Raw genomic sequence first — 24,725 nt, 5'->3', positions numbered from 1 at the left:
AGTTATACTGCCAAAACTAGCAGGTAACACATCAACCTGTCTGTTATAGTGGAGAGAGTTATACTGCCAAAACTAGCAGGTAATACATCAACCTGTCTGTTATAGTGGAGAGAGTTATACTGCCAAAACTAGCAGGTAATACATCAACCTGTCTGTTATAGTGGAGAGAGTTATACTGCCAAAACTAGCAGGTAATACATCAACCTGTCTGTTATAGTGGAGAGAGTTATACTGCCAAAACTAGCAGGTAATACATCAACCTGTCTGTTATAGTGGAGAGAGTTATACTGTCAAAACTAGCAGGTAATACATCAACCTGTCTGTTATAGTGGAGAGAGTTATACTGCCAAAACTAGCAGGTAATACATCAACCTGTTATAGTGGAGAGAGTTATACTGCCAAAACTAGCAGGTAATACATCAACCTGTCTGTTATAGTGGAGAGAGTTATACTGCCAAAACTAGCAGGTAATACATCAACCTGTTATAGTGGAGAGAGTTATACTGCCCAAACTAGCAGGTAACACATCAACCTGTCTGTTATAGTGGAGAGAGTTATACTGCCAAAACTAGCAGGTAATACATCAACCTGTCTGTTATAGTGGAGAGGTCTGGGAAACCATCCCTTTGACAGCAGGAATGTCTTACTGTCTCTGTCTCTGCAGTGCTCGCTGAGCAGGTGTGGGATCCTCTGTCCAGCAGTCAGACAACCAGACTAGTGAGCTTCGTGACCAGACTCCTCAGAGGATACCCTACTGTTCTGAATGGAGACAACAGGAACACACAGGTTAGTACACACACACACACACACACACACACACACACACACACACACACACACACACTACTGTTCTGAATGGAGACAACAGGAACACACAGGTTAGTACACACACACACACACACACACACACACACACACACACACACTACTGTTCTGAATGGAGACAACAGGAACACACAGGTTAGTACACACACACACACACACACACACACACACACACACACTACTGTTCTGAATGGAGACAACAGGAACACACAGGTTAGTACACACACACACACACACACACACACTACTGTTCTGAATGGAGACAACAGGAACACACAGGTTAGTACACACACACACACACACACACACACACACACACACACACACACACTACTGTTCTGAATGGAGACAACAGGAACACACAGGTTAGTACACACACACACACACACACACACACACACACACACACTACTGTTCTGAATGGAGACAACAGGAACACACAGGTTAGTACACACACACACACACACACACACACACACACACACACACACTACTGTTCTGAATGGAGACAACAGGAACACACAGGTTAGTACACACACACACACACACACACACACACACACACACACTACTGTTCTGAATGGAGACAACAGGAACACACAGGTTAGTACACACACACACACACACACACACACACACACACACACACACTACTGTTCTGAATGGAGACAACAGGAACACACAGGTTAGTACACACACACACACACACACACACACACACACTACTGTTCTGAATGGAGACAACAGGAACACACAGGTTAGTACACACACACACACACACACACACACACACACACACACACACTACTGTTCTGAATGGAGACAACAGGAACACACAGGTTAGTACACACACACACACACACACACACACACACACACACCCCCTCGGCTGTATTGAAGTGGAACCGTTTTTTTGTAACCATTTGATGTTTTTAATGTTTGTTCGGTTCTGACAGAGTAAAACTCACGGTTGACTAGTAGAGCTCAAACTAAGTTTATTCACCCACTGGGTCAAACAAAGACATGTTTACACAAGGACATACATTTATACCCTCCTGTTAGGCGCAGTCAACTCATTACACATCTAGACAGCCGTCTCTGTTGCTAGGCAGGAACTTAGGTGGTGTTTAACAGACCCGTTCCTTGTCACCTGACCTGACCTCGTCCCGTATTCCCCCCTCCCTACTCCACGGTTGTCCGTCCTTATCGGTGACTGAACCCAGACTGTTGCCCTTTGACCCTCTCCATAGGATCCATGAGATTTAAACCGTGACACGTTCTGACAGAATGTTAACTTTCTCACTCAGTAACTTTCTGTCGGCCTGGTTCTCATCCACCCTCCCTTGACCCCAACAAATACATGTAAAGTCATCAATAGGTTCTAGTATGGTAACATGAATAAGTATATTCCAAGCTAGATTCTAACGTGATCATGGTCTCCCCCTCACCCCCTCTCTCTCACCCCTCCCCCTGTCTCTCTCATCTCACCTCTCTCTCCCGCACCCCTCCCCCTGCCTCTCTCACCTCCATCTCACCTTTCTCCCTCTCTCTCCTCTCTCCCTCACCTCTCTCCCTCTTTCCCCTCCCTCCCTCACCTCTCCTCCCTCACCTCTTTCCCTCCCCTCCCTCTCCCCCCCCCCTCCTCCAGGAGTTTCTGAAGACCATCGTATTGAGGACCAGAAGGACTCTAGATGATGACGTGTTCTTACCTCTTTACCCCAAGAAGTGAGTCAAACACACAGTTCTCTACTTTTGTCCCCTAATCCAGAGTTTCTAAAATAATGTGACACGGTGAGAAAGAGAAATACACTTATTCAATGTCTGAGAAGCCATTGGATTGGTTAGAGGGAAGTGTCTCTGTTTTGTTGTCTTCCAGTGTGTTGGAGAATAAGAACGGTGGTCCATACCTCTTCTTCCAGAGACAGTTCTGGTCCTGTGTCAAGGTAAGGACTGACTGGTTACTAGAACCACAGCAAAGGGCTGTAATGGGACATCGTTTAATAACTTCTTGACGCTACGGATCCCGTTACCGGGATCATTTTCCTGAACGACCGCTAGAATTGCAGGGCGCCAAATGCATAAATATTACAAAAAATATTTATAATCATGGAATCACAAGTGAAATATACAATTCTGGCCCCTAGCGTCAAGAAGTTAACTAGTCGCACATTGCGACCCTTTGAGTTAGATTTTTTTGTTTTATTAGTTGCATCGGTACGAGCTGTACTTTCTACATGGTCACCTCACTTTAAAAAAACGTCCTATTTTCTAGGAGGTTAAAAGTATGATTTGGTCAAACCGTAAAATACATTATCCTCCTAATTCCTCTAATGAAAGCGTCTCCCTGCCTATGTCTGTTTCGCTGGGGCCTGCTGCCTTCTGTATACCACCCCATACCTTGTCACAACACAACTGATTGGCTCAAATGTATTAACTTCTCTGGGATATGTGGGACGCTATAACGTCCCACTTGGCCAAAAGCCAGTAAAAATGCAGAGCGTCAAATTCAAATATATTACTATTAAAAATCAAACTTTCATGAAATCACACATGAAAGATACCAAATTAAAGCTACACTGGTTGTGAATCCAGCCAACATGTCTGATTTCAAAAAGGATTTACGACGAAAGCAAACAATTATGTTAGGTCAGTACATAGCCACAGAAAAACACAGCCATTTTTCCAGCCAAAGAGAGCAACAAAAAGCAGAAATAGAGATCAAATGAATCACTAATCTTTGATGATCTTCATCAGATGACACTCATAGGACTTCATGTTACACAATACATGTATGTTTTGTTCGGTAAAGTTCATATTTATATCCAAAAATCTGAGTTTAGGTGGGACGCTACTGTCTCACTTGGCCGAAAGCCAGAGAAAATGCAGAAATCAAACTTTCATTAAATCACACAGGAAAGATACCAAATTAAAGCTACACTTGTTGTGAATCCAGCCACCATGTCAGAATTCAAAAAGGCTTTTCGGCGAAAGCAAACGATGCTATTATCTGAGGATAGCAACATAGTAAACAGAGAGAGAAGCATATTTCAACCCTGCAGGCGCGACACAATATTTTGATTTGTTTAACACTTTTTATGGTTACTACATGATTCCATATGTGTTCCGGCGCCGAAAAGAGATGGCTGCCTCGCTTCGTGTTCCTTGGAAAATATGCAGTATTTTGTTTTTTTACGTGTTATTTCTTACATCGGTACCCCGGGTAATCTTAGGTTTCATTACATACAGTCGGGAGGAACTACTGAATATACGATTAACGTCAACTCATCATCGTTCCTACCAGGAATATGACTTTCCCGAAACGGATCCAGTGTTTTGCCTTCCACACAATACAATGGATCTGATCCCAGCCGGCGACCCTGTGCGACGCCGAAAAAGGGGAAAACGTGGCGGTCTCGTGGTCAGGCTTCGGAGACGGGCACATCGCGCTCCACTCCCTAGCATACTACTCGCCAATGTCCAGTCTCTTGACAATAAGGTTGATGAAATCCGAGCACGGGTAGCATTCCAGAGAGACATCAGGGATTGCAACGTGCTCTGCTTCACGGAAACATGGCTAACTCAAGGGACGCTAACGGAGTCGGTGCAGCCAGCTGGTTTCTTCATGCATCGCGCCGACAGAAACAAACATCTTTCCGGTAAGAAGAGGGGCGGGGGGGTATGCCTTATGATTAACGAGACGTGGTGTGATCATCATAACAACACACAAGAACTCAAGTCGTTCTGTTCACCTGATCTAGAACTCCTCACAATCAAATGTCGACCGCATTATCTACCAAGGGAATTCTCGTCAATCATAATCACAGCCGTATACATTCCCCCCCAAGCAGACACATCGATGGCCCTGAACGAACTTTATCTGACTCTTTGTAAACTGGAAACCACACACCCTGAGGCTGCATTCATCGTAGCTGGGGATTTTAACAAGGCTAATCTAAAAACAAAACTCCCTAAATTCTATCAGCATATCGATTGTGCTACCAGGGCTGGAAAAACACTAGACCATTGTTATACTAATTTCCGCGACGCTTATAAGGCCCTCCCCCGCCCCCCTTTCGGAAAAGCTGACCACGACTCCATTTTGTTGATTCCAGCCTACAAACAAAAACTCAAACAACAAGCTCCCGCGCTCAGGTCTGTTCAACGCTGGTCCGACCAATCTGAATCCACGCTTCAAGACTGCTTCGATCACGCAGATTGGAATATGTTCCGCATCGCGTCCAACAACAATATTGACGAATATGCTGATTCGGTGAGCGAGTTCATTAGGAAGTACATTGACGATGTCGTACCCACAGCAACGATAAAAACATTCCCAAACCAGAACCGTGGATTGACGGCAGCATTCGCGTGAAACTGAAAGCGCGAACCACTGCTTTTAACCAGGGCAAGGTGACCGGAAGCATGACCGAATACAAACAGTGTAGCTATTCTCTCCGCAAGGCAATCAAACAGGCCAAGTCTCAGTACAGAGACAAAATCGAGTCGAAATTCAACAGCTCAGACACAAGAGGTATGTGGCAGGGTCTACAGTCAATCACGGATTACAAAAAGAAAACCAGCCCCGTCGAGGACCAGGATGTCTTGCTCCCAGACAGGCTAAACAACTTTTTTGCCCGCTTTGAGGACAATACAGTGCCACTGACACGGCCCCCTACCAAACCCTGCGGGCTCTCCTTCACTGCAGCCGAGGTGAGTAAAACATTTAAACGTGTTAACCCTCGCAAGGCTGCAGGCCCAGACGGCATTCCCAGCCGCGTCCTCAGAGCATGCGCAGACCAGCTGGCTGGTGTGTTTACGGACATATTCAATCAATCCTTATCCCAGTCTGCTGTTCCCACATGCTTCAAGAGGGCCACCATTGTTCCTGTTCCCAAGAAAGCTAAGGTAACTGAGCTAAACGACTACCGCCCCGTAGCACTCACTTCCGTCATCATGAAGTGCTTTGAGAGACTAGTCAAGGACCATATCACCTCCACCCTACCGGACACCCTAGACCCACTCCAATTTGCTTACCGACCCAATAGGTCCACAGACGACGCAATCGCAACCACACTGCACACTGCCCTAACCCATCTGGACAAGAGGAATACCCATGTGAGAATGCTGTTCATCGATTACAGCTCAGCATTTAACACCATAGTACCCTCCAAACTCGTCATCAAGCTCGAGACCCTGGGTCTCGACCCCGCCCTGTGCAACTGGGTCCTGGACTTCCTGACGGGCCGCCCCCAGGTGGTGAGGGTAGGTCACAACATCTCCACCCCGCTGATCCTCAACACTGGGGCCCCACAAGGGTGCGTTCTGAGCCCTCTCCTGTACTCCATGTTCACCCACGACTGCGTGGCCATGCACGCCTCCAACTCAATCATCAAGTTTGCGGATGACACTACAGTGGTAGGCTTGATCACCAACAACGACGAGACGGCCTACAGGGAGGAGGTGAGGGCCCTCGGAGTGTGGTGTCAGGAAAATAACCTCATACTCAACGTCAACAAAACAAAGGAGATGATTGTGGACTTCAGGAAACAGCAGAGGGAGCACCCCCCTATCCACATCGACGGGTCAGTAGTGGAGAAGGTGGAAAGTTTTAAGTTCCTCGGTGTACACATCACGGACAAACTGAACTGGTCCACCCACACAGACAGCGTTGTGAAGAAGGCGCAGCAGCGCCTCTTCAACCTCAGGAGGCTGAAGAAATTCGGCTTGTCACCAAAAGCACTCACAAACTTCTACAGATGCACAATCGAGAGCATCCTGTCGGGCTGTATCACCGCCTGGTACGGCAACTGCTCCGCCCACAACCGTAAGGCTCTCCAGAGGGTAGTGAGGTCTGCAGAACGCATCACCAGGGGCAAACTACCTGCCCTCCAGGACACCTACACCACCCGATGTCACAGGAAGGCCATAAAGATCATCAAGGACAACAACCACCCAAGCCACTGCCTGTTCACCCCGCTATCATCCAGAAGGCGAGGTCAGTACAGGTGCATCAAAGCAGGGACCGAGAGACTGAAAAACAGCTTCTATCTCAAGGCCATCAGACTGTTAAACAGCCACCACTAACATTTAGCGGCCGCTGCCAACATACTGACTCAACTCCAGCCACTTTAAAAATGGGAATTGATGGAAATTATGTAAAAATGTACCACTAGCCACTTTAAGCAATGCCACTTAATACAATGTTTACATACCCTACATTACCCATCTCATATGTATATATACTGTACTCTATATCATCTACTGCATCTTGCCATCTTCATGCAATACATGTACCACTAGCCACTTTAAACTATGCCACTTTATGTTTACATACCCTACAGTACTCATCTCATATGTATATACCGTACTCTATACCATCTACTGCATCTGCCATGCCGTTCTGTACCACCACTCATCCATATATCTTTATGTACATATTCTTTATCCCTTTACACTTGTGTGTGTGTGTAAGGTAGTAGTGTGGAATTGTTAGGTTAGATTACTGTTGGTTATTACTGCATTGTCGGAACTAGAAGCACAAGCATTTCACTACACTCGCATTAACATCTGCTAACCATGTGTATGTGACTAATAAATTTGATTTGATTTATTTCATAGTGTTGATGTCTTCACTATTATTCTACAATGTAGAAAATAGTAAAAATAAAGAAAAACCCTTGAATGAGTAGATGTGTCCAAACTTTTGACCGGTACTGTATTTAAGTGCAACATGCAACAATTTCAAAGATTTTACTGAGTTACAGTTCATAGAAGGAAATCAGTCAACTGAAATAAATTAGGCCCTAATCTATGGATTTCACATGACTGGGTAGAGACACAGCCATGGGTGGGCTTTGGAGGGCATAGGCCCACCCACATGGGGAGTCGGGCCCCGCCCCTGGGGAGTCGGGCCCCGCCCCTGGGGAGTCGGGCCCCGCCCCTGGGGAGTCGGGCCCCGCCCCTGGGGAGCCGGGCCCAGCCAATCAGAATTTGTTTTTTTCCCCACAAAAGGGCTTTATTACAGACCCTATACTGACAGCTGTCTGGGTTCAGGGCAAAAAGGTTTCTTCGCCCTTCTGACAGTTGTTGAGTCTCGTCTCCTTTTGTGTGTCTCTAAAACTAAGAGCGTTGTATTTGGTCCAAATCATTCCTTAAGTTCTAGACCTCAGCTGAATCTGGTAATGAATAGTGTGGCTGTTGAACAAGCGGAGGAGACTAAATTACTTGTCGTTACTTTTGTAAACTGTCATGGTCAAAACATATAGATTCAATGGTTGTAAAGATGGTCTGACCGTAATAAAGAGATGCTCTACTTTTTTGAATTAGTCTGCTTTTGCAACCGCTAATGGGGATCCTAATAAAATTACAAATATAGCCTCAAAACATAAAATACACATATATATATATATATATATTTATATATATATATTGCGTGACGGCATGAAGAAAGAACTATATAGGATGACCAAATTATAGGCTGATGCCAGGAACTGGAAAACTTACTGGTACCAGTACCACCAGGGGGAAATGTTAGTTGGGGGCCCTGATAGTGGTCAGGCTGTAATTCACAGAAATATCAGCTTATCTTGGTTTTTATACATACTGTATTATAGATATGGACTATTTCTCCCTCCCTCCCCCTCTAGTTGCTAGGTAACAGATATTAACTATCTCCTAGTTGCTAGGTAAGATATTGACTCTCCCTTCTAGTTGCTAGGTAAAAGATATTGACTCTCCCCTCTAGTTGCTAGGTAACAGCTATTGACTCTCCCCTCTAGTTGCTAGGTAACAGATATTGACTCTCCCCTCTAGTTGCTAGGTAACAGATATTGACTCTCCCCTCTAGTTGCTAGGTAACATCCTCCAGTGGAGTGGTGTATTGTCTGCTTCCACGGTGAGAGAGTTGGCTCTGGACTCCACCCTGAACAGATACATCCTGTCAGCCCTACAGAACGCTGAGGCTGGGGCAGACAGCGTACTGAAGAGTCAGAGGGTACGCACACACACACACACACACACACACACACACCGTTCCTGAGGAATCCTACCTCTACCATGTCCATGTTTTAAGATTGACTTTAGTTCAACATGTTTCTGTTGGGCTGTCTGTGTTTCTGTTGGGCTGTCTGTGTTTCTGTTGGGCTGTGTGTGTGTGTCTGTGTGTGTGTGTGTCTGTGTGTGTGTGTGTCTCTGTGTGTGTGTGTCTCTGTGTGTGTGTCTCTGTGTGTGTGTGTGTGTGTGTCTCTGTGTGTGTGTCTCTGTGTGTGTGTCTCTGTGTGTGTGTGTCTCTGTGTGTGTGTCTCTGTGTGTGTGTGTGTGTGTGTCTAGGTGGTGGAGTGTTTCCCAGCCCAGTGGTTTGTAGGGTTGAAAGGTCAGCAGACGCTGCCTCAGCTGGAGCCCTTCTGTCGTTACCTCACCCACCTGGCCTCCGCTCTGCTGAGAGGTTCTCTGGGGGGGTCCGACGTCGACAAGAGGAACGCCAAGTACGTTATTACCTGTTATAAAGGCTTTTAAAGAGGTTATAGACACATTATGGATGCTGTCTCCCTGCACCACTGCAGGGAGTTTCTAGATGTTTAATAGACTAGTTATAAACGTCTCTCTCGTTCTCTAGGGAGCAAATCAAGGAGGTGGTGAAGCTGTTAGCTCGTCTCAACGCTCTGGATCACCTCATCACCGTGGCAACGGAACACGGCATCAAGGACATCGCACCTCTACTGGACTCCAAGTGACGTCACCGCTGTGTGTGTGTGTGAGGTCATCTGAACCCTGTGTTGTTGGGTCAAACTGCAAGGTTTATCATAATGGACGTTAGTGTGTGTGTGTGAGAGCTGGAGGAGTGTGTGTGTGTGAGAGCTGGAGGAGTGTGTGTGTGTGTGTGTGAGCTGGAGGAGTGTGTGTGTGTGAGAGCTGGAGGAGTGTGTGTATATATTGTGAATATTGTACATGTGTGAAAATGTGTCGGGAGGACTAGGAGACTAAGAGCAGGTCTGTTGGATCAGGAGGACTACAGATCATCACACACTTCCTCATCTGGAACTGCTCTACGGAGGAATTCTGGGAGATGTAGTTTCTCTCCACAGTCCTCAGACTGGGACTATTGCTACTTTCTACGGCAGAACTGATTTAAACATGAACCGCCATCTTCCCTCGCCACCTGGGCTGAAACCTAACATGGTGTTTTGTCTCATAGCATGATCCCCCCCTCCCCTCTCTCTCTCCCGTCCTCCTCATGACGATCGGAGAAATCCGCACCAAGAAGAAGACTTTATTGTCCGATGTAGACGAATGTCCAACGGAAACTTGTCTTTTTTTTATTTAAACTGTCAGATGTCCTCTCACCTGCTCTCTCTCTCGTGTTTCACCCTGTGCCATGACTTCTCTGCTTAGCTGATCCTAGATCAGCTTATTGGTTGTCGCCCTAATTTAAAAGGGTTGAATGTAACTGATCATAGATCAGTATCTAGACTCTACTTCATTCCGTTGACGTAGTGTCTCTCACACAAACCGTTCTCCATCACGACCCTCTGATTGGATGAGGATGTAGAGGGGGGGGGGGGGGGGAGGGGGCTTTATATTTTAATTTAGCAGATTTTTGTGTTAATGTTTTGATTTGAATTGAATAAAAAGTAGCTGTGGAATAAGATTTGTTTCTGGAGCTGTGTGTACCAGACGTGTCTGAGAGGACGAATGCTGAGCGAGGGACAAGTCCCCTCCAGATATTGGGTGTTTTATTCACTACGATCTATAAGGGAAAACTGATCCTAGAGCAGCTTGATTTACATACAGCCTTCTGGGTTTTCATTGGTGCATTTGAGATGTCCTACTGTTCCGTGTCTGTTGGGTCTGTCTAGTTCGCAGGCTTCATTTACACAGGCAGCACAATTCTGATCTTTTATTAAATCTTTATTGGCCTTTTGACCAATTAGATCCGCTCTGAGAAAGAGCATGTAGCCTAGTGGTTAGAGTGGAGCGGCGGCAGGTAGCCTAGTGGTTAGAGTGGAGCGGCGGCAGGTAGCCTAGTGGTTAGAGCGGAGGGGCGGCAGGTAGCCTAGTGGTTAGAGCGGAGGGGCGGCAGGTAGCCTAGTGGTTAGAGTGGAGGGGGGGGGGCAGGTAGCCTAGTGGTTAGAGTGGAGGGGAGGCAGGTAGCCTAGTGGTTAGAGTGGAGGGGTGGCGGGTAGCCTAGTGGTTAGAGTGGAGGGGTGGCGGGTAGCCTAGTGGTTGGGGTGGAGGGGCGGCAGGTAGCCTAGTGGTTAGAGTGGAGGGGCGGCAGGGTAGCCTAGTGGTTAGAGTGGAGGGGCGGCAGGTAGCCTAGTGGTTGGGGTGGAGGGGCGGCAGGTAGCCTAGTGGTTAGAGTGGAGGGCCAGCAGGTAGCCTAGTGGTTAGAGTGGAGGGGCGGCAGGTAGCCTAGTGGTTAGAGTGGAGGGGTGGCGGGTAGCCTAGTGGTTAGAGTGGAGGGGTGGCGGGTAGCCTAGTGGTTAGAGTGGAGGGGTGGCAGGTAGCCTAGTGGTTAGAGTGGAGGGGTGGCAGGTAGCCTAGTGGTTAGAGTGGAGGGGTGGCAGGTAGCCTAGTGGTTGGGGTGGAGGGGCGGCAGGTAGACTAGTGGTTAGAGTGGGGGGGCGGCAGGTAGCCTAGTGGTTAGAGTGGAGGGGTGGCAGGTAGCCTAGTGGTTAGAGTGGAGGGGTGGCAGGTAGCCTAGTGGTTAGAGTGGAGGGGTGGCGGGTAGCCTAGTGCCTCAATACATCTGATAATAAACACCAAGCTCTAGTTCCTCAACGGCACAGCTAGGAGAACTTAGAAAAGTACCTCATAGTCGAAGGCTCTTTTTTTGTGTCATAAAAGGGCATTGAAATGACTTAGGAACTGAACACTTTGGAGAGGTGTGTGGCCACTTGGAAAGAACATATCACATTTACATAACTATTCAGACTCTACTCAGTGCTTTGTTAAAGCACTTTTGGCAGCAATTACAGCCTCTAGTCTTCTTTGGTATGACGCTACAAGCTTGGCACACCTGTATTTGGGGAGTTTCTCCCATTCGTCTCTGCAGATCCTCTCAAGCTCTGTCAAGTTGGATGGGGAGCGTCGCTGCACAGCTATTTTCAGGTCTCTCCAGAGATGTTCGATCAGGTTCAAGTTCGGGCTCTGGCTGAGCCACTCAAGGACATTGAGACTTGTCCCAAAGCCTCTCCTGAGTTGTCTTGGCTGTGTGCTTAGGGTCGTTGTCCTGTTGGAAGGTGAACCTTCACCCCAGTCTGAGGTCCTGAGTGCTCTGGAGCAGGTTTTCATCAAAGATCTCTGTACTTTGCCCAGTCCCTGCTGCTGAAAAACATACCCACAGCATAATGCTGCCACCACCATGCTTCACCGTAGGGACGGTGCCAGGTTTCCTCCGCGTGTGATGCTTGGCATTCAGGCCAAAGAGTTGAATCTTGGTTTCATTGGACCAGAGAATCTTGTTTCTCATAGTCTGAGAGTCTTTAAGGTGCCTTTCCAAGCGGGCTGTCATGAGCCTTTTACTGAGGAGTGGCTTCCATTTGGCCACTCTACGATAAAGGCCTGCAGTGCTGCAGAGATGGTTATCCTTCTGGCAGGTTCTCCCATCTTCACAGAGGAACTCTAGAGCTCTGTCAGAGTGACCATCTGGTTCTTGGTCATCTCCCCTGATTGCTCAGTTTGGCCAGATGGCCAGCTCTTGGAAGAGTCTTGGTGGTTCCAAACTTCTTCACTGTGTTCTTGGGGACCTTCAATGCTGCAGACATTTTTTGGTACCGTTGTCCAGATGTGTGCCTCGACACAATCCTGTCTCGGACCTCTACGGATAATTCCTTCGACTTCATGACTTGGTTTTTGCTCTGACATGCACTGTCAACTGTGGGACCTTATATAGACAGGTGTGTGCCTTTACAAATCATGTCCAATCAATTGAATTTACCACAAATGGACTCCAAGTTGTAGAAACATCTCAAGGATGATCAATGGATACAGGATGTACCTGAGCTCAATTCCGAGTCTCATAGCAAAGGGTCTGAATACTTATGTAAATAAGTTATTTTCAGTTTATTTTATTTTATACATATGCACACATTTCTAAAAACCAGTTTTCACTTCATCATTACGGGGTATTGTTTGTAGTTATTTTAGAATAAAGCTGTAAAGTAACAAAATGTGGGGAAAGTCAAGGGGTCTGAATACTTTCCGAAGGCACTGCATATACAAAAGTATGTGGACACCCTTTCAAATGAGTGGATTCGGCTATTTCAGCCACACCCGTTGCTGACAGGTGTATAAAATCGAGCACACAGCCATGTAATCTCCATAGAAAAACAATTGGCAGTAGAATGGGTCTTACTGAAGAGCTCAGTGACTTTCACCGTGTCATGGGATGCCACATTTCCAACAAGTCAATTTGTCAAATTTCTACCCTGCTAGAGCTGCCCCGGTTAACTATAAGTGGAAACGTCTAGGAGTAACAACGGCTCAGCCGGGGAAGTGGTAGGCCACACAAGCTCACAGAACAGGGCCGCTGAAGCGCGTAGCGTGTAAAAATCATCTCAAGTGGCGCAGCGTTCTAAGACACTGCAGTGCTTGAGACGTCACTACAGATCCGGGTTCGATCCCGGGCTGTGTCGCAGCCGGCCGCGACCGGGAGACCCATGAGGCGACGCACAATTGGCCCAGCGTCAAACGGGTTAGGGGAGGGTTTATCAGGCAGGGATGTCCTTGTCCCATCGCGCTCTAGTGCCTCCTGTGGCGGGACGGGCGCATGCACGCTGACCCAGTCGCCAGTTGTACAGTGTTTCCTCCGACACATTGGTGCGACTGGCTTTTGGGTTAAGCAAGCAGTGTGTCAAGAAGCAGCGCGGATTGGCAGGGTCGTGTTTCGGAGGCCTCTCCCGAGTCCGTACAGGAGTTGCAGCGATTGGACAAGACTATAACTACCAATTTGGATATCACAAAATTGGGGAGGAAAAGGGGTAAATTCATCTGTCCTCGGTTGCAACTACCGAGCTTCATGAAATGGGTTTCCATGACCGATCACAATGTCAAGCATCGGCTGAAGTGGTGTAAAGCTCGCTGCCATTGGATTGGAGCAGTGGAAATGCGTTCTCTGGAGTGATGAATCCCGCTTCACCATCTGGCAGTCCGACAGACTAATCTGGGTTTGGCGGATGCCAGGAGAACCCTACCTGCCACTACACATCCAAGTATATTTGATCAAATTATGAGTGACAAGCATTGTAATTTTGAATTCCGTAAAGTGAGTGTGGAAGAGGTAAAATTATAAGCCACCGGGTTCTGACAACTTGGAAGGAAAATTATTGAGGATAATAGCGGATGATATTGCCACTCCTATTTGCCACATCTTCAATTTAAGCCTAGTAGAGAGCGTGTGCCCTCAGGCCTGGAGGGAAGCTAAAGTCATTCCGCTACCCAAGAATAGTAAAGCCCCCTTTACTGGCTCAAATAGCCGACCAATCAGCCTGTTACCAACCATTAGCAAAGTTTTGGAAAATGGTGTTTGATCAGATACAATACTACAGTAAATTGACAAGACTTTCAGCACACTTATACATTTACATTTAAGTCATTTAGCAGACGCTCTTATCCAGAGCGACTTATAGGGAAGGACATTCAACAAGCACAGCACTTACACAAATGACTGATGATTGGCTGAGAGAAATTGATGATAAAAAGATTGTGGTGGCTGTTTTGTTAGACGTCAGTGTGGCTTTTGACACTATCGATCATCATATGCTGCTGGAAAAACGTATGTGTTATGGCTTCACACCCCCTGCTATAATGTGGATAAAGAGTTACCTGTCTAACAGAACACAGAGGGTGTACTTTAATGGAAGCCTCTCCAACATAATCCAGGTAGAATCAGGAATTCCCCAGGGCAGCTGTTTAGGCCCCTTACTTTTTTCAATCTTTACTAACAACATGCTTTGAGTAAAGCCAGTGTGTCTATGTATGCGGATGACTCAACACTATACACATCAACTACCACATCGACTGAAATGACTGCAACACCTAACAAAGAGCTACGGTTAGTTTCAGAATGGATGGCAGGGAATAAGTTAAATATTTCAAAAACGAAGTGTTGTATTTGGGGTAAATCATTCACTAAACACAAAACCTCAACTACATTTTGTAATGAATAATGTGGAAATTGAGCAAGTTGAGGTGACTAAACTGCTTGGACTAACCCTGGATTGTAAACTGTCATGGTCAAAACATGTTGATACAACAGTAGCTAAGATGGGGGAGAAGTCTGTCCATAATAAAGTGCTGTTCTGCCTTCTTAACAACACTATCAACAAGGCAGGTCCTACGGGGCCTAGTTTCTACCTTCTTAACAGCACTATCAACAAGGCAGGTCCTACAGGCCCTGGTCTCTACCTTCTTAACAGCACTATCAACAAGGCAGATCCTACAGGCCCTAGTTTCTACCTTCTTAACAACACTATCAACAAGGCAGGTCCTACAGCCCTAGTTTCTACCTTCTTAACAACACTATCAAAAAGGCTACAGGCCCTAGTTTTGTCACACCTGGAATACTGTTCAGTCATGTGGTCAGGTGCCACAAAAAAAGGACTTATGAAAATTGCAATTGGCTCAGAACAGGGCAGCACGGCTGGCCCTTGGATTTACACCTGAAAGAAAACACTAATATGGCAATCTCTCCTGGCTCAAAGTAGAGCAGAGATTGACTTCATCACTTCTTGTATTTGTGAGAGGTGTACATTAAAAGCACCGAGCTGTCTGGTTGAACTACTGGCACACAGCTCGGACACCCCACAAGACATGCCACCAGAGGTCTCTTCACAGTCCCCAAGTCCAGAACAGACTATGGGAGGTGCACAGTACTACATAGAGCCATGACTACATGGAACTCTATTCCACATCAGGTAACTGATGCAGCAGCAGAATCAGATTTAAAAAACAGATACAAATACACCTTATGGAACAGTGGGGACTGTGAAGCTACACAAAGACACATGCATACACACACACGATAACATACACACTATACACACATGTTCACATGTATTTTGTGTTGTAGATATGTGGTAGTAGAGTAGAGGCCTGAGGGGACACACTCAGTGTTTTGTGATATCTGTTATGTATGTATTGTAATGTTTTTAAAAAAATTGTATAACTGCCTTAATTTTGCCGGACCCCAGGAAGAGTAGCTAATGGGGATCCATAATACATGCAAATACCCTCCCAAATGCATAGTGCCAACTGTAAAGTTTGGTGGACGAGAAATAATGGTCTGGGGATGTTTTCATGGTTCAGGCCCCTTAGTTCCAGTGAAGGGAAATCTTTACGCTACAACATACAATGACATTCTAGATGATTCTGTGCTTCCAACTTTGTGGCAACAGTTTGGGGAAGGCCCTTTCCTGTTTCAGCATGACAATGCCCTCGGGCACAAAGAGAGGTCCATACAGAAATGGTTTGTTGAGATTGGTGTGGAAGAACCTCTACTGGCCTGCACAGAGCCCTGACCTCAACCCCATCGAACACCTTTGGGATGAATTGGAACGCTGACTACAAGCCAGGCCTAATTACCCAACATCAGTGCCCGACCTCACTAATGCTCTTGTGTTTGAATGGAAGCAAGTCCCCACAGCAATGTTCCAACATCTAGTGGAAAGCCTTCCCAGAAGAGTGGAGGCTGTTATAGCAGCAAAGGGGGGAACCAACTCCATATTAATGCCCAAGATTTTGGAATTACATGTTGGACGAGTTTCAATCACTCGGACCAGAGTTCTGAGATGAGGGTTTTATCTATAGCAGCAAGGGACATTTTCAATTTTCACATTCTCCAACTGTGATAATCCGACCTCACTAATGATGTTCCAACATCTAGTGGAAAGCCTTCCCAGAAGAGTGGAGGCTGTTATAGCAGCAATGTTCCAACATCTAGTGGAAAGCCTTCCCAGAAGAGTGGAGGCTGTTATAGCAGCAATGTTCCAACATCTAGCGGAAAGCCTTCCCAGAAGAGTGGAGGCTGTTATAGCAGCAATGTTCCAACATCTAGTGGAAAGCCTTCCCAGAAGAGTGGAGGCTGTTAGAGCAGCAATGTTCCAACATCTAGTGGAAAGCCTTCCCAGAAGAGTGGAGGCTGTTATAGCAGCAATGTTCCAACATCTAGTGGAAAGCCTTCCCAGAAGAGTGGAGGCTGTTATAGCAGCAATGTTCCAACATCTAGTGGAAAGCCTTCCCAGAAGAGTGGAGGCTGTTATAGCAGCAATGTTCCAACATCTAGTGGAAAGCCTTCCCAGAAGAGTGGAGGCTGTTAGAGCAGCAATGTTCCAACATCTAGTGGAAAGCCTTCCCAGAAGAGTGGAGGCTGTTATAACAGCAATGTTCCAACATCTAGTGGAAAGCCTTCCCAGAAGAGTGGAGGCTGTTATAGCAGCAATGTTCCAACATCTAGTGGAAAGCCTTCCCAGAAGAGTGGAGGCTGTTATAGCAGCAATGTTCCAACATCTAGTGGAAAGCCTTCCCAGAAGAGTGGAGGCTGTTATAGCAGCAATGTTCCAACATCTAGTGGAAAGCCTTCCCAGAAGAGTGGAGGCTGTTATAGCAGCAATGTTCCAACATCTAGTGGAAAGCCTTCCCAGAAGAGTGGAGGCTGTTAGAGCAGCAATGTTCCAACATCTAGTGGAAAGCCTTCCCAGAAGAGTGGAGGCTGTTATAGCAGCAATGTTCCAACATCTAGTGGAAAGCCTTCCCAGAAGAGTGGAGGCTGTTATAACAGCAATGTTCCAACATCTAGTGGAAAGCCTTCCCAGAAGAGTGGAGGCTTTTATAGCAGCAATGTTCCAACATCTAGTGGAAAGCCTTCCCAGAAGAGTGGAGGCTGTTATGGCAGCAATGTTCCAACATCTAGTGGAAAGCCTTCCCAGAAGAGTGGAGGCTGTTATAGCAGCAATGTTCCAACATCTAGTGGAAAGCCTTCCCAGAAGAGTGGAGGCTGTTATAGCAGCAATGTTCCAACATCTAGTGGAAAGCCTTCCCAGAAGAGTGGAGGCTGTTATAGCAGCAATGTTCCAACATCTAGTGGAAAGCCTTCCCAGAAGAGTGGAGGCTGTTAGAGCAGCAATGTTCCAACATCTAGTAGAAAGCCTTCCCAGAAGAGTGGAGGCTGTTATAGCAGCAATGTTCCAACATCTAGTAGAAAGCCTTCCCAGAAGAGTGGAGGCTGTTATAGCAGCAATGTTCCAACATCTAGTAGAAAGCCTTCCCAGAAGAGTGGAGGCTGTTAGAGCAGCAATGTTCCAACATCTAGTAGAAAGCCTTCCCAGAAGAGTGGAGGCTGTTAGAGCAGCAATGTTCCTACATCTAGTAGAAAGCCTTCCCAGAAGAGTGGAGGCTGTTAGAGCAGCAATGTTCCTACATCTAGTAGAAAGCCTTCCCAGAAGAGTGGAGGCTGTTAGAGCAGCAATGTTCCTACATCTAGTAGAAAGCCTTCCCAGAAGAGTGGAGGCTGTTAGAGCAGCAATGTTCCAACATCTAGTAGAAAGCCTTCCCAGAAGAGTGGAGGCTGTTAGAGCAGCAATGTTCCAACATCTAGTAGAAAGCCTTCCCAGAAGAGTGGAGGCTGTTAGAGCAGCAATGTTCCAACATCTAGTAGAAAGCCTTCCCAGAAGAGTGGAGGCTGTTAGAGCAGCAATGTTCCAACATCTAGTGGAAAGCCTTCCCAGAAGAGTGGAGGCTGTTAGAGCAGCAATGTTCCAACATCTAGTAGAAAGCCTTCCCAGAAGAGTGGAGGCTGTTATAGCAGCAATGTTCCAACATCTAGTGGAAAGCCTTCCCAGAAGAGTGGAGGCTGTTATAGCAGCAATGTTCCAACATCTAGTAGAAAGCCTTCCCAGAAGAGTGGAGGCTGTTATAGCAGCAATGTTCCAACATCTAGTAGAAAGCCTTCCCAGAAGAGTGGAGGCTGTTATAGCAGCAATGTTCCAACATCTAGTAGAAAGCCTTCCCAGAAGAGTGGAGGCTGTTATAGCAGCAATGTTCCAACATCTAGTAGAACGCCTTCCCAGAAGAGTGGAGGCTGTTATAGCAGCAATGTTCCAACATCTAGTGGAAAGCTTTCCCAGAAGAGTGGAGGCTGTTATAGCAGCAATGTTCCAACATCTAGTGGAAATCCTTCCCAGAAGATTGGAGGCTGTTAGAGCAGCAATGTTCCAACATCTAGTGGAAATCCTTCCCAGAAGATTGGAGGCTGTTAGAGCAGCAATGTTCCAACATCTAGTGGAAATCCTTCCCAGAAGAGTGGAGGCTGTTAGAGCAGCAATGTTCCAACATCTAGTGGAAATCCTTCCCAGAAGAGTGGAGGCTGTTAGAGCAGCAATGTTCCAACATCTAGTGGAAATCCTTCCCAGAAGAGTGGAGGCTGTTAGAGCAGCAATGTTCCAACATCTAGTGGAAATCCTTCCCAGAAGAGTGGAGGCTGTTAGAGCAGCAAAGGGGAACCAACTCCATATTAATGTCCATGATTTTGGAATGAGATGTTTGACGAGCAGGTGTCCACATACACTTGTAAATTTTTCAAGGTATTGTTAAATAAATGTTAATAAATGTGACCCTAATTCAGAGTGGAAGAGGTAACATTTCCCCATGCTCCACCAACCAGGGCCTGTCCCCATGCTCCACCAACCAGGGCCTGTCTTCATGCTACACCAACCAGGGCCTGTCTTCATGCTGCACCAACCAGGGCCTGTCCCCATGTTCCACCAACCAGGGCCTGTCTTCATGCTCCACCAACCAGGGCCTGTCCCCATGCTCCACCAACCAGGGCCTGTCTTCATGCTCCACCAACCAGGGCCTGTCCCCATGCTCCACCAACCAGGGCCTGTCCCTATGCTCCACCAACCAGGGCCTGTCCCCATGCTCCACCAACCAGGGCCTGTCCCCATGCTCCACCAACCAGGGCCTGTCTTCATGCTGCACCAACCAGGGCCTGTCTTCATGCTGCACCAACCAGGGCCTGTCCCCATGTTCCACCAACCAGGGCCTGTCTTCATGCTCCACCAACCAGGGCCTGTCCCCATGCTCCACCAACCAGGGCCTGTCTTCATGCTCCACCAACCAGGGCCTGTCCCCATGCTCCACCAACCAGGGCCTGTCCCTATGCTCCACCAACCAGGGCCTGTCCCTATGCTCCACCAACCAGGGCCTGTCCCTATGCTCCACCAACCAGGGCCTGTCCCTATGCTCCACCAACCAGGGCCTGTCTTCATGCTCCACCAACCAGGGCCTGTCCCCATGCTCCACCAACCAGGGCCTGTCTTCATGCTGCACCAACCAGGGCCTGTCCCCATGCTCCACCAACCAGGGCCTGTCCCCATGCTCCACCAACCAGGGCCTGTCTTCATGCTGCACCAACCAGGGCCTGTCTTCATGCTCCACCAACCAGGGCCTGTCCCCATGCTCCACCAACCAGGGCCTGTCCCCATGCTCCACCAACCAGGGCCTGTCGTCATGCTCCACCAACCAGGGCCTGTCCCCATGCTCCACCAACCAGGGCCTGTCTTCATGTTCCACCAACCAGGGCCTGTCTTCATGCTCCACCAACCAGGGCCTGTCCCCATGCTGCACCAACCAGGGCCTGTCCCCATGCTCCACCAACCAGGGCCTGTCCCCATGCTACACCAACCAGGGCCTGTCTTCATGCTCCACCAACCAGGGCCTGTCCCCATGCTCCACCAACCAGGGCCTGTCCCCATGCTGCACCAACCAGGGCCTGTCTTCATGCTCCACCAACCAGGGCCTGTCTTCATGCTGCACCAACCAGGGCCTGTCTTCATGCTGCACCAACCAGGGCCTGTCTTCATGCTCCACCAACCAGGGCCTGTCTTCATGCTCCACCAACCAGGGCCTGTCTTCATGCTCCACCAACCAGGGCCTGTCTTCATGCTGCACCAACCAGGGCCTGTCTTCATGCTCCACCAACCAGGGCCTGTCCCCATGCTCCACCAACCAGGGCCTGTCTTCATGCTCCACCAACCAGGGCCTGTCCCCATGCTCCACCAACCAGGGCCTGTCTTCATGCTCCACCAACCAGGGCCTGTCCCCATGCTCCACCAACCAGGGCCTGTCTTCATGCTCCACCAACCAGGGCCTGTCTTCATGCTGCACCAACCAGGGCCTGTCCCCATGCTCCACCAACCAGGGCCTGTCCCCATGCTCCACCAACCAGGGCCTGTCCCCATGCTCCACCAACCAGGGCCTGTCCCCATGCTCCACCAACCAGGGCCTGCTCGCCACCAACCAGGGCCTGTCTTCATGCTCCACCAACCAGGGCCTGTCCCCATGCTACACCAACCAGGGCCTGTCCCCATGCTCCACCAACCAGGGCCTGTCTTCATGCTCCACCAACCAGGGCCTGTCCCCATGCTCCACCAACCAGGGCCTGTCTTCATGCTCCACCAACCAGGGCCTGTCTCCATGCTCCACCAACCAGGGCCTGTCCCTATGCTCCACCAACCAGGGCCTGTCCCCATGCTCCACCAACCAGGGCCTGTCCCCATGCTCCACCAACCAGGGCCTGTCTTCATGCTGCACCAACCAGGGCCTGTCTCCATGCTGCACCAACCAGGGCCTGTCCCCATGTTCCACCAACCAGGGCCTGTCTTCATGCTCCACCAACCAGGGCCTGTCCCCATGCTCCACCAACCAGGGCCTGTCTTCATGCTCCACCAACCAGGGCCTGTCTCCATGCTCCACCAACCAGGGCCTGTCCCTCATGCTCCACCAACCAGGGCCTGTCTCCTATGCTCCACCAACCAGGGCCTGTCTCCTCATGCTCGCACCAACCAGGGCCTGTCCCCATGCTCCACCAACCAGGGCCTGTCTTCATGCTCCACCAACCAGGGCCTGTCCCCATGCTCCACCAACCAGGGCCTGTCTTCATGCTCCACCAACCAGGGCCTGTCCCCATGCTCCACCAACCAGGGCCTGTCCCCATGCTCCACCAACCAGGGCCTGTCTTCATGCTCCACCAACCAGGGCCTGTCTTCATGCTCCACCAACCAGGGCCTGTCCCCATGCTCCACCAACCAGGGCCTGTCCCCATGCTCCACCAACCAGGGCCTGTCCCCATGCTCCACCAACCAGGGCCTGTCCCCATGCTCCACCAACCAGGGCCTGTCTTCATGCTCCACCAACCAGGGCCTGTCTTCATGCTGCACCAACCAGGGCCTGTCTTCATGCTCCACCAACCAGGGCCTGTCTTCATGCTCCACCAACCAGGGCCTGTCTTCATGCTCCACCAACCAGGGCCTGTCTTCATGCTGCACCAACCAGGGCCTGTCCCCATGCTCCACCAACCAGGGCCTGTCCCCATGCTCCACCAACCAGGGCCTGTCTTCATGCTCCACCAACCAGGGCCTGTCTTCATGCTCCACCAACCAGGGCCTGTCTTCATGCTGCACCAACCAGGGCCTGTATTCATGCTCCACCAACCAGGGCCTGTCCCCATGCTCCACCAACCAGGGCCTGTCTTCATGCTCCACCAACCAGGGCCTGTCCCCATGCTCCACCAACCAGGGCCTGTCTTCATGCTCCACCAACCAGGGCCTGTCTTCATGCTCCACCAACCAGGGCCTGTCCCCATGCTGCACCAACCAGGGCCTGTCCCCATGCTCCACCAACCAGGGCCTGTCCCCATGCTACACCAACCAGGGCCTGTCTTCATGCTCCACCAACCAGGGCCTGTCCCCATGCTCCACCAACCAGGGCCTGTCCCCATGCTGCACCAACCAGGGCCTGTCTTCATGCTCCACCAACCAGGGCCTGTCTTCATGCTGCACCAACCAGGGCCTGTCTTCATGCTGCACCAACCAGGGCCTGTCTTCATGCTCCACCAACCAGGGCCTGTCTTCATGCTCCACCAACCAGGGCCTGTCTTCATGCTCCACCAACCAGGGCCTGTCTTCATGCTCCACCAACCAGGGCCTGTCTTCATGCTGCACCAACCAGGGCCTGTCTTCATGCTCCACCAACCAGGGCCTGTCCCCATGCTCCACCAACCAGGGCCTGTCTTCATGCTCCACCAACCAGGGCCTGTCCCCATGCTCCACCAACCAGGGCCTGTCTTCATGCTCCACCAACCAGGGCCTGTCCCCATGCTCCACCAACCAGGGCCTGTCTTCATGCTCCACCAACCAGGGCCTGTCTTCATGCTGCACCAACCAGGGCCTGTCCCCATGCTCCACCAACCAGGGCCTGTCCCCATGCTCCACCAACCAGGGCCTGTCCCCATGCTCCACCAACCAGGGCCTGTCCCCATGCTCCACCAACCAGGGCCTGTCTTCATGCTCCACCAACCAGGCCTGTCCCCATGCTCCACCAACCAGGGCCTGTCTTCATGCTCCACCAACCAGGGCCTGTCTTCATGCTCCACCAACCAGGGCCTGTCTTCATGCTCCACCAACCAGGGCCTGTCTTCATGCTGCACCAACCAGGGCCTGTCTTCATGCTCCACCAACCAGGGCCTGTCTTCATGCTGCACCAACCAGGGCCTGTCTTCATGCTCCACCAACCAGGGCCTGTCCCCATGCTCCACCAACCAGGGCCTGTCTTCATGCTCCACCAACCAGGGCCTGTCCCCATGCTCCACCAACCAGGGCCTGTCCTCATGCTCCACCAACCAGGGCCTGTCCCCATGCTCCACCAACCAGGGCCTGTCTTCATGCTCCACCAACCAGGGCCTGTCCTCATGCTGCACCAACCAGGGCCTGTCCCCATGCTCCACCAACCAGGGCCTGTCCCCATGCTCCACCAACCAGGGCCTGTCCCCATGCTCCACCAACCAGGGCCTGTCCCCATGCTCCACCAACCAGGGCCTGTCTTCATGCTCCACCAACCAGGGCCTGTCCCCATGCTCCACCAACCAGGGCCTGTCTTCATGCTCCACCAACCAGGGCCTGTCTTCATGCTCCACCAACCAGGGCCTGTCTTCATGCTCCACCAACCAGGGCCTGTCTTCATGCTGCACCAACCAGGGCCTGTCTTCATGCTCCACCAACCAGGGCCTGTCCCCATGCTCCACCAACCAGGGCCTGTCCCCATGCCTGCCACCAACCAGGGCCTGTCTTCATGCTGCACCAACCAGGGCCTGTCTTCATGCTGCACCAACCAGGGCCTGTCTTCATGCTGCACCAACCAGGGCCTGTCTTCATGCTGCACCAACCAGGGCCTGTCCCCATGCTCCACCAACCAGGGCCTGTCCCCATGCTCCACCAACCAGGGCCTGTCTTCATGCTCCACCAACCAGGGCCTGTCCCCATGCTCCACCAACCAGGGCCTTTCCCCATGCTCCACCAACCAGGGCCTGTCTTCATGCTCCACCAACCAGGGCCTGTCCCCATGCTCCACCAACCAGGGCCTGTCCCCATGCTCCACCAACCAGGGCCTGTCTTCATGCTGCACCAACCAGGGCCTGTCTTCATGCTCCACCAACCAGGGCCTGTCTTCATGCTCCACCAACCAGGGCCTGTCCCCATGCTCCACCAACCAGGGCCTGTCCCCATGCTCCACCAACCAGGGCCTGTCTTCATGATCCACCAATCAGGGCCTGTCTTCATGCTGCACCAACCAGGGCCTGTCTTCATGCTCCACCAACCAGGGCCTGTCTTGGTGCACATCCTAATCTTCAGTATAAACAGAATATTTCCTACTTTATTAAAGTTGCTCCCTAGTCCTCTGTTTGTTTATCTTGTGCTATTTCCGTGTGTGTGTGTGTGTGTGTGTGTGTGTGTGTGTGTGTGTGTGTGTGTGGCCCCTCTGTAAAGGTTAATTCTATATCCTGTCTGCCATAAGTGCTGTAGTCATGTACAGTAGCAGTTGCTGTAAATAAACCTAGCTTTTCAGGATGT

The 24,725-nt window shown here is 49.7% G+C and overlaps 1 protein-coding gene across 2 annotated transcripts in view; it reads left to right on the top strand.

Annotated features, from left to right (window-relative positions):
* Positions 1-10,471, top strand: part of paxbp1 (PAX3 and PAX7 binding protein 1) — a 60,686-nt gene extending 50,215 nt beyond the window's left edge. The window contains exons 13-18 of one of the 2 annotated variants that reach the window (XM_071365001.1): positions 665-786; positions 2,474-2,550; positions 2,702-2,768; positions 8,672-8,818; positions 9,154-9,308; positions 9,440-10,471. In XM_071365001.1, coding sequence (XP_071221102.1) covers positions 665-786; positions 2,474-2,550; positions 2,702-2,768; positions 8,672-8,818; positions 9,154-9,308; positions 9,440-9,557 — 686 coding nt within the window. In that variant the 3' untranslated portion in view covers positions 9,558-10,471. The other variant, XM_071365002.1, reaches the window with a different exon arrangement.
* Positions 10,472-24,725: the final 14,254 nt, after the last annotated feature.

Source organism: Salvelinus alpinus, chromosome 24 (assembly GCF_045679555.1).
Source record: "Salvelinus alpinus chromosome 24, SLU_Salpinus.1, whole genome shotgun sequence".
Classification (NCBI taxonomy): Eukaryota; Metazoa; Chordata; class Actinopteri; order Salmoniformes; family Salmonidae; genus Salvelinus; species Salvelinus alpinus.
The sequence above is the reverse complement of the archived record's forward strand: the minus strand, read 5'-3'. Positions and strand labels throughout refer to the sequence as shown.